The sequence below is a fragment of the Macadamia integrifolia genome, unplaced genomic scaffold, assembly GCF_013358625.1.
Source record: "Macadamia integrifolia cultivar HAES 741 unplaced genomic scaffold, SCU_Mint_v3 scaffold2586, whole genome shotgun sequence".
NCBI classification, from domain to species: domain Eukaryota; kingdom Viridiplantae; phylum Streptophyta; class Magnoliopsida; order Proteales; family Proteaceae; genus Macadamia; species Macadamia integrifolia.
The window spans coordinates 43715-54972 of NW_024868815.1; the positions used below are offsets into that span (position 1 = coordinate 43715).

Genomic DNA, 11258 nt, shown 5'->3' on the forward strand with positions numbered 1-11258 from the left:
CCCCCCCACACACACACACACACAAGAGAATGACGAAAAATATTGAAGTGATAAAAATTAAACCACCATTAACCTATATGCACGAAAATACATAAAACATTAAAATAAATTCTAAGAATATAAGAAAGTTTGGAACACAACGAGGAATTAGAGTTTAACACATTTATTAACATCAGGAATGTTACAAAAATAATGAAATTTGTGCATAAGAAAACATTCAAGAAATGATGAAAATGTTCCTAGGGCTAAATGAAGCTTAAAAAATATGGAAAACATATTGAAGATAGATCTACTAGCGACGATCAAAATCAAACACAATCAATAATGAAAATGAAAAAACTATTATCTGATGCCAAAACCTTAAAAATAAGCAAACCTTGGATGCCAGTGAAAAACTTTTGAGAAAGACAAAGAAGACCTAAATCATGGGAAAACATGGATATAAATCGTGAAGACCTAATTCTAATAGGAGTAGCAAAACATAATGATGAATATTTAAAGAAAAAATTAAAAAAAAAGTTGATAAAATAAAGGTAAAACTAACAATGAAATATGCAAGGAGACACTATAGAAAATTATGCAAATGGAGAGAAATTACATCTCCGTAAAAGAATGATCTTCTATAACATAAAAGAATGTCACAAAATGGTCTCAATGTACAAACAAATAATACCAAAATAACAACAATCAATTAGTGCATTTGGTGAACTATGGTGGCCAAAATAGTCACGCTCATTAGGAGCCTCCTGGCTGTTATCCACTTCTCCTCCTTGCCTACTATAATAACAAGAATGACAATAACGATGACGATGACGATGACTACGATGATGATAATACCAAAGTCGTATTTAAGATTATCATAGCGTATGTCCCAAGTACATATGGAAGTAATACACCATTTTCATAGAAAATACTACTAATGTACCCATTGAAATCAAGAAAAATAGAAAAGAAAATGCATAAAATAAACATGAGCTAAGACTGAAGTAGTTGGCGTGGAGGGTGCTCACAACTCCGGTGGAGGGCTGATTTCACTTCTGAAAAACCCTAAACTTGAATGGATTAGGAACCTCTCCTGTGCTATGTTCTTAAACGTGCGGAAGGGCCTATTTAAAGACCCAGATGACTTCCTTAGCCTCTTAACAACTGCAAATTATAGCGGCTGCTTTGAAATGGATCTATAGTAGGTAGCTTCAGAAAGAGCATCACATACAAGCTTGACTAGAACACCAAGAGAAGGTTTATAAAACACCAGCCACAGAGATAGTTGCCAAAGCCTTGGAACTAAAAAATTGCCACCACAAAAGTGAATCCATATCCTTCAATCATGTTAATTGGGATTGTCATAAACTGGTGTTGTCTAGTCACAATATGATCAGCAAGCATGGTCAGTTGTATTAGAGCTATTGGCATCTATAACCATGGAATATGAGGTTGAGAATCCAATATGGACTTCTTTTATCCAAAATGCTTGGTGAATTTCTAACTGCTGGTCCCAGGAATTCTTTATTGCGTGATTGAGAGAGAGAGAGAGAGAGAGAGAGAGAGAGAGAGAGAGAGAGAGAGAGCTTCCTTGAAGTCTTTTCTCAGAGCATTTTCTTTTGTGGTCCGGTCTGTTCTTGACTGCATTTTCTCATTATCGACTGCTTCTGAGTTATAGCTTCACAGATTAAAAGAAATTCACTCTGCTTTTCATTTGGGGAACAAATGAAGAAAAATGGAGGTCTAAATTAGCTTGAAATTTATTTTCAGAATTTGAAGCATAAAGAAGATATTGACTCTGCCCAGTTTGAAGTTAATTTGGGTTCAAATCAAATCCTAGCTTGAAGACCTTGAAGACCTGGAACGGCATTTACTTGAGACATCCATTGCTTACCCAAAGCAACCACCACTCCATCCTTCTTCCTCCTAAACTCCACTGTCGTCAATGAAAGCTTCCCTCTGTGTGCTACTACCTTAGCTTCAATCTCCACCTCTTCCTGCATTTAGTACGAAATCAATTGGGTTATGGGTTTCAATCTAAAGTCTAGCCCCATCATACTCAGAAAAAAATCAATTGGGCACCACAGTTCAATTGAATTCAAACCTCGATTTTAACAGTTGAGAAGTAAGAAATGTTGAAATCAACAGAGACTTTGAGGTCGCCTGTGTAAGTAGCTATAGCTACCGCCCCAACTGCATCGATTATGCAAGCTATCGCTCCCACATGGCAATTCCCTGTTCTATCCTGCAGATTGTGAAACCCCCACCCCAACCCACCAAAAAATGAATTAAATTAAGAAGAAATAAGGTTACCCACAGATAAATTACAGAGCTCAGAGCTTCGAACAAAAAAAAAAAAAGAGAAATTAAGGTAAGATACAGGGAGAGAAGGGTGAGATGATATGAGATTTACCGCAAATTCTTTGTGAAGGATGTGATTGAGGAGTAAAGAATCCTTCTGGGCTTGCACGATCTGGAGACCTTTAAGCGATGTGTATTGGATATCTTGGCTGAAGCGTCTCCGCCCAAGCTCTTCTAACCATTTATTTGCTTCTTCCATGAAGATCGCTTCGTTTCCCATCGTCCCACTCCTGCTTATGCTTCCACCTCAACCCGCTTCACCTCTCTCTCTCTCTCTCTCTCTCTCTCTCTCTAATACTTTCCCCCGATCTGGCGATCTCCACCGACCCAAGGGGGAAAGTGGACAACTGATTTCCCAAAGCCGCCATATATGTAAATGCACGTTCCTTACCCTTGGGCAGCGACTTTTGTCAAATAAACGGTTAGGTAAGGTCTCCCTTGAAACTTTCCTCCTCTCCTATGTTCCAACTAGGCAGAGAATTTTTTTCCGAGGACTTGGCCCAAAGGTTTTATAATTCAGGATCAGTTTCAATTGATATCGGTAGGGATAAAATTCATTGCGGCTTTTCTTAAAGTCAGTTGAGAATGCTCGTATATGATGGGATATGTGGTTTTGTACTTCTGTGTACCACGGCATTGCCAACTTGAAGCTTCCTAAATGATCCACAGGGTCTGTGGTACTGTCATATGTATCCAAGACTCGCCTTTTTGAATCAATTGGGAAGGGGTGCCCTAAAGACCTTATCCCGTTCATTCCCGTTCTAGAATTCTCCTCTACTATGTATAGGAAAGGTGGGGCATAACATAAAGGATTATACTTTCTTTATTATTTTCTCTCATTCACAACTCTTCTCGATCTTGATACAAATCTTTTCTATTGCGTGGAATTCTGACTTAAGCATCAGAGAGTCGCCATCAGTTTTCGCTGTAGGAAGTATGAGCAAAGGTAAAGATAATAAATGTTAGTGTCACAATGTGTGATTCATGTGTTTACAACTAATCCCTTCTCCATATTGGCTATTAATTCATATCAATATCTCTTGGCTAGGGTTGAGACTTCAAAGAGTTGAGAGTTCCTATCGAGGTTTTAAAACTTAGAATTAGATAGGGCTTGACCTCCATTTGATTCTGGTTTGAATAGGACCAGAACTAGTCAGGAATCAACCAAAACCTAAAAACTAGAATTGGGAAGAACAAGAAAGTATTTCCACCAATTTTCAGTTTTAGGGATATTCATTCAAAAGACTTATAGACCTAGCTGCAAGAGGTAAATCTCATTGATTTTTTTGCTAATTTACTGACTAGAGAAAGAAAAAACTAATTAAAAATGAAGATCAAAGTACATTCATGACCATTCCGAAATGGCTTTTGGGAATCGATATCAATCAGAATTGAAATCAACCTTTTTCAGCCAAGTTTGATTTGGTTTTTGATACGGCCAAATTAATTACCCAGTAAGGTAAGAACACGTGGTATCCAAGGGAAAGACACGTGCTGCCCACCTAGTAGAGGTTGTAAGGATTATAACCACATAAACCCCATGAAGAGAAGATATCCGAAGGTGGAATATTTTCTACGAAAGGGATAGGACGTATCCGAGTAGGACTCAGAAAGGGAAAGAGTTGGACCTGAGGGGGACTCCCAAAAAGAAAACCTAAACCCTAAGCACTATAAGAGAGAACCCGAAAGGAGAGGAGAGGTAAGTGAATAGACCCACACCATTACTCCTGTGAAAAACTGTTCTGCCCGTCTCTAACTTGGGCGTCGGAGGACTAATCTCGGAGATATCTCTGGGCCTTTGCCTTCTGTGCTTGTGCAGGATTAGCTCATACAGATTTTTGATAGCAACAGTTTTCAAATGACAAAGGACATCTACAGTCTCCGCAAAAATTTCCGTATTTTTTTGTAAGATAGGGCAATTCCAATACATATTAAAGTAAGAGAAAAACAGAATAAAAGAGAAAGGTTTAATCTTTAAGATTGCATCTGGAGTAGGAGAAAAGAAATGCTCCAGTACATCAATCCCAACATCTGCTTTCTGGGTCAATGAGTTCAAAGTAGTATTGAAATTTTAAGAATTAGAACTATAATAAAGAAGATATTGACTGCCCATCTTAAGTTGATTTTCTGGAAATCAAAGCCTAATTCGTAGATCAGGAATGGAGTTGATTTGAGACATCCATTGCTGACCCAAAGCAACCATCACTCCATCCTTCTTCCTCCTAAACTCCACTTTTGTGGTTGAAAGCTTTCCTTTGTGTCCTACCACCTTAGCTTCAATCTCCACCTCTTCCTGCATAATATTTGTATAGAGATTTATTGGATGAAACTGAAGAGAAACCTGCTCTGATATCATGTAAATTTTCATCTCAAAAGACTGATCTGGTAAGAGGTGTTATAGGTAATACCTATGAGGAAATGAGAGATTTTCTGACTCAGAATCATCGATGTGGAACTAATAAGAATAACGATATCATGTAAATTTTCATCTCGAAAGACTGATCTAATAGGAGGAGGTGTTCACATGCATATGAGGAAATAAGAGATTTTCCAACTCGGAATCGATCATTGGGTTATGGATTTCAATCTAAATCCTAACCATATTCATAAAAAAAATCAATTGGGCTACAGTGTATTATAGAATTCAAATGAACTATATAACAAAATTAAAAGAACATTTGGGGAATTGAAATGGAAGATGAAACCTCGATTTTAACAGTTGAGAAGTAGGAAATGTTGAAATCAACAGTGACTTTGAGGTCGCCTGTGTAAGTCGCTATGGCTGCTGCTCCAACTTAGTCGATTATGGCAGCTATTGCTCCCACATGGCAATTCCCTGTTCTATCCTGCAAATTGTTAAACCCCCACTAACAAATGAATCAAATTAAAATCAAATTGCAAAATAGAGAAAAAAGGGTGAGATGATATGAGATTTACAGATAATTCTTTGCGAAGGATTTGATTGCAGAGTACAAAACCCTTCTGGGCCTGTACGATCTGGAGACCATTAAGACAAAGGAATTGGATATTATCTTCATTGAAGAGTCTGCATTCAAGTAGTTCCACCCATTTCTTGGCTTCTCCAATGAAGATCGTTTCGTTTCCCATCGTTCCCACTACAACAAAGCATGCTCCATCATCCTCCAAGAGGAGGAAATGGAAGATGACTAAAATTTTTGAAAACTGACGTATTTTTTCTTGCTTGATCCTTGCCGTTTTGAGAGCAACAGTTTTTGTCAAAAATTTTAGTTTCTTAATATTTTTTTTTTAGGGGATGAATAATGTAATTCAAGTTTGACGAATAGATAGACCATGAAAGCCCTGTTACCATGTCAAATTTGAGTCCAAATAGAGTTGGTCACGAGACAAAATAAACCATTGAAACTTTTGTTGTTTTCATTTCATGGGGATATATGATTAAATATCTTAAAAGAGGGAGCCTTACTTGACATTAAGATCAGTCTCTAAGCCAAGGTATTTTTCTGGACCCAAACCATATAAAATAATTTTCATTATTTTTTCAAAACCAGCTCTTAAATCTTGGATGAGTATTAGGAGTGTTAGATTTTATATCTATTTTATTATATTTAAGTTTCAAAATAAAGTCTTGCTTTTATGTATTTTGATTGTCTTGTTATGGTGTGGGACTCATAGGGTTAAGGTAGTGGAAAATGATCAATAACACCCTCTGGGAGTCTTAAAGTCCATTCATGACCATTACCATGAGTAGAGAGGTGGGCATTAGGAGTGTTAGATTTTATATCTATTTTATTATATTTAAGTTTCAAAATAAAGTCTTGCTTTTATGTATTTTGATTGTCTTGTTATGGCGTGGGACTCATAGGGTTAAGGTAGTGGAAAAGGATCAATAACACCCTTTGGGAATCTTAAAGTCCATTCATGACCATTACCATGAGTAGAGAGGTGGGCAAAGAGAATTGATTGAGATTAATTTCATTTATGAAATTAATTTTTAATTCATGCCATAGGTTATTGCCAAATGGAAGTAAATGATCAATGTCATTATATGGGTGCCCTAAAGTCCATTCATGGTCACTATCATGAGTGGGGAGATGGGCTGAAAAATGGTTAATAACATCCTATGGGAGCCCTAAATTCAATTCATGGTTATCACTAAGAGTTGAGAGGTGGGCAAAGAGAATTGATTGTGATTAATTCAATTTATTGAATTAATTCCCAATTTATGTCCATATGACATTATTCTCCAATTAACTTGCCATTAGTTGGAGGTTACTCTTGGGGAATCCAAAAGGGTGCAAGGATTGATTTTGGGTCTATATAAACCCAACCAAATATCTTGCAGGGACACACATTTACACATTGGTATCCCATCCATTTCTACTTATTGCAATCATACAAGTCTTTTTCTTCATTTCATTTTCTCTAAGTCTTGTGAAAGGTTAAAGTGGGCTGTTATGCTATAACTTTTTGCTCCTAAAAGGGACTAGAAGAACTGCCTCATCTTTTAGTGGGAGGTTGTTTTATTTTAGAGGTAGAGCTGCAAAACAACTTTTGACAGTAAATGACATCGATTACCTTAAAAGCAGCACTACAAGTGTGACTCAACTTCAATTCTGTTTGAAGCTGTGGCGGTGATTCAACATCTATTTCAAGTCTTTCTTCATCTCATTTCAGTTAAGGATCAACACAATAACATCATAATTTCTACTATAAAAGCTTTGTATTACAATTTGTATTTTGTAAGAAATTGTAATACAATTACCTAACAATTTTAAGGTAATTAATAGTTGTAAGATTCCACGGCTGATCTTGAAGATGCAAACCTCAACAGAGGTGATGACTCTAACAACAATGATGGTCCTTCAATCACTATCATAGGTGATGCTTCGAATAATAAAGTCACAGATGAAACTATCAACTGAGAAGATCCTTCAAACATCAATGTTGAAGGAACAATCAACAATCAAGGAGGCAGGGTTCATGTTAGCCACAATGGTAAGGGGGTTCTTCATTTCTCTACTATTGATTCAATTCCCACCAATGTTATCCCGTTGGTAACTGATCTTATCCCAAATTTAGGAAAGATGAGAATTGTAACTGAATTTGACAAAATTGAGTAGTTTGGAAGTTAAAACTTCAAACGATGGAGGCAAATAATACTATTTGCATTAGCCCAAATTGGGATGGTATTTGCCTTGACTGATCCCAGGCTGGAAAAAAGCAATGATCCTGTAAAGGAGGGCAAAAGGGTGGTTTGGATTCAAGCGGATTATCAATGTAAAAATAAGATCTTGAATGCATTATCCAATGACTTATACCATGTGTATAGTTCATTAGAGTATATGTATTCGATTTGGAATGCTTTGGTAAATAAATATTCACTTGAGGATGCTAACTCAAAAAAGTACTTGGTGGCTAACTTTTCAAATTTTACTATGAAAGATAATAACACCATTTCGAACCAAATTGATAAATTTCAAATCTTGGTTGGAAAGCTAGCAAAGGAAAAAATGGTTCTACTAGAAGAACTTGTGACCGGTGCCTTAATTGAAAAGCTTCCATCTTCTTAAGATGTTTTCAAATTGTCAATGAAACACAAGAAGATAGAGTTGACCTTGGACCAGTTGGTTGTAAGGATTAAAATTGAGGAAAATAACCGGAATAAGAACAAGGGTGAAAAAGACCTTGGGAAGAAACGCTTAAAAGTGAACTTGGTAGAAACCAACAAACAAGACAAGAAAAAGAAGAACCGTCAGTACAATGATAAACCTTCTTTTAAGAAGAAGAAACTCACTTGTTATGTGTGCGGTAAGCCATGGCACTTCAAGAAAGATTGTCGATTTAAGAAGAAAAAAATCTAAAAATATGAATCTAGTTGAAAACGTCTTTGTAGCTATGGTCACAGAAGCAAATTTGGTTGAAAAATCAAATGATTGGGTATTGGATACCGGTGCTACAAGACACATTTGTGGTGATCTGAAGATGTTCTCTTCCTATTCTATGAGTATGGAGACGAAAAGGTATTCATAGGAAATTTCCAAAGTGCCCCTATTATAGGGAAAGGAAAGGTAGTGTTGAAGCTCACTTCAGGGAAGACTATAGTTCTCACCAATGTCCTCCATATGCTGGACATTAGGCGTAATTTAATTTCAGTTCTTTTGCTTAATAAAATAGGAATGGAATTAAATTTTGAGAGTGAGAAGGCGGTTATCACTAGGAATAATATATTTGTGGGGAAGATATACTTTAGTGAGGGGTTATTTGTACTAAGTGTTGAAAATATTGTAATTGAGAAAGCTAATACTTCTTCTGTTTACATTGTTATCTCTACTAATTCTTTTGATTTGTAGCATGGTAAGTTGGGTCATAGTAGTATGCGTATATCACTAAACTATGCAAGTTAGACATGATCACCAATAAGGTAGAACCCCCTGTGAACAAGTGTGTACAACTTGTGTAGAGGCAAAGTTAATAAAAAAGCCTCATAAAACAGTGAATAGAAAGTGTGATCTCTTGAAATTGATCCATAGTGACTTGAGTATTATAAGTCATATGAGTCTAGGGGAGAAAACAACTATGTCATAACCTTCGTAGATGACCACTCTAGGTATACCATGATTTATTTACTCAAATCAAAGGATGAGGCTAGAAAGGCTTTTATATCTTACAAAATGGAAGTTGAAAATCAACTTGACAAGAATGTTAAAAGACTTAGAACCGATAGAGGGACTGAGTATTTTAACATTGAAAAGTTTTACAAGGAAAATGGAATTATCTATGAAACAATCGCTCTATACCAATCAGAATCCAATGAGGTTGCCGAAAGAAAAATAGATCTCTTAAAGAGATGATGAACTCTATGTTATTGAGTTTAAGTGTACCACTTGATATGTGGGGGAAGCCATGCTAACGGCATGCTATCTATCAAATAGAATCTCACATAACAAGACTGGTATAATACCATTTGAGAAATAGTTTGGAAGAAAATAAAGTCTAAAACACCTGCAGATTTGGAGCTGTTTGGCTAAGGTATTATTACCGAATACTAAGAAAAAAAAATTTGGACAAAAAACATTTGATTGTGTATTTTTGGGATATGCTACAAATAGTACTGCATACTGGTTCATGGTGATTAAAGCCATGGATGATGTTATTGAAACAAATAGCATCATAAAATCACGGGATGTTGAGTTATTTGAAAACATATTTCCCTTTTAAGTCCAACTTACCTACAAGTAAGGATAGTCAATTGACTTATGAAAAAATGGAATCAAATGAAAGGATTACCAAGTGATGGAAGTTAACCAAGGATGAGCAAGCGACTCAAAAGACTCAAATATTCAAATGATGAGTGGTTTGTCTGTTTAATAGACAAGCATCCTCTTACATACAAAGAGGTTATTACATCATTGGATACCGTCTTTTGGAAAGAGGCAATCAAGAGTGAACTAGATTCAATATTGGAGAATAATATTTAAGAATTGGTAAATTTACCAATTAGTTCTAAAACTTTAGAAACCAAGTGGATATTTCGAAAGAAACTAAAAAGTGATGGATCATTTGATAGTTTCAAGGATAGACTTGTAGTCAAGGGGTTTAGGCAAAAGCCTAATATTGATTATTTTGACACATTTGCCCCAGTCTCTAAAATTGCCACAAAAAGAGTTATGTTAGCAATGACGTCAATACATAACCTGATCATCCATCAAATGGATGTGAAAATAGCATTTCTAAATGAAAACTTAGAGGAGCAAATTTACATAAAGCAACCAAAAGGTTGTATTGTAAATGGACAAGAGAAAAATGTTTGTAAGCTTTGAAAATATTTATATGGATTAAAGTAGGCGCCAAAGCAATAGCATGAAAAATTAGACAAAATTCTAATTTCAAATGGTTTCATTGTGAACGATGCTGAAAGGTACTTATATAGTAGGTTCATGGTGGTGAGGACATATTCATACTACTATATGTAGATGATATGCTGATAATGAGAATAAACTTAAAAATAGTGAATCAAGCTAAAAGACTTTTGATGTCTAGTTTTGACACAAAGGACTTAGAAGAGGTTGATATGATTCTTGGGATCAAGATCATCAAGCAAGAGAATAATATTTCACTATTCCAAGCCCATTATATAAAAAATATACTTAAAAAGTATGGGTACCATAAAGTTTCAGCGGTTAAAACACATTTTGAAATGGGATGTCATTTGAAAAGAAACTTGGGTGAACTGGCGAATCAAAAAAAGTATGCTCAAATTATTGGTTTAGTCACATATCTAATGAATTGTACGCGTCTTGATATTGCCCTTGCGGTAGGAAAGTTGAGTCAACATACTTACAATCCAAGTAAGGAGCATTGGAGTGCGATTGATAAGTTGTTGAGGTACCTAAAAGACACTATAAACTACAGTTTACACTATAGTAGTAAACCAGCGGTATTGAAAGGGTATGGTGATGCAAATTGGGTTTTGGATACAAACGAGTCCTTAGCTACTAGTGAGTATGTAGTGGTAAATCAACGATATTGAAGGGGTATTGTGATGCAAATTGGATTTCGGATACAAATGAGTTCTTAACTACTAGTGGGTATGTATTTACACTAGCAGATGGTGCCATCTTATGGAAGTTTACAAAGCAATCTTGTGGGATAGGCTCTACCATGGAATCTGAGTTCATAGTCTTAAAAAAGGCGGGAATGGAAGTCGAATGGCTTAGAAACTTAATGGCGGATATTTCATTGTGGCAAAAATTGACGCCATCGATATCACTACATTGTGATAATCAAACAGTTATACATCTAGCCAAAAACGGGATATACAATGGTAAAATGAGGCACATGCCTAAGACATAATCTTGTGGGACAATACATAGATAAAAGAATGATAGCTATCGATTATGTGAAGTCAGAAAGTAATCAAGCTGATATGTTCA

At 35.9% G+C, this 11258-nt stretch overlaps 1 protein-coding gene across 2 annotated transcripts in view; it reads right to left on the reverse strand.

Annotated features, from left to right (window-relative positions):
• The window catches only part of LOC122066790, an 8486-nt gene extending 5591 nt beyond the window's left edge, over positions 1-2895 (reverse strand). The window contains exons 1-3 of one of the 2 annotated variants that reach the window (XM_042630629.1): positions 2396-2700; positions 2087-2227; positions 1709-1979 (exon numbers count right to left, since the gene is read on the reverse strand). In XM_042630629.1, the coding sequence (XP_042486563.1) occupies positions 1812-1979; positions 2087-2227; positions 2396-2563 (477 nt within the window). In that variant the 5' untranslated portion in view covers positions 2564-2700 and the 3' untranslated portion in view covers positions 1709-1811. Of the gene's footprint in view, positions 1-1708; positions 1980-2086; positions 2228-2395 lie in introns of those variants that run through there. The other variant, XM_042630628.1, reaches the window with a different exon arrangement.
• Positions 2896-11258: the final 8363 nt, after the last annotated feature.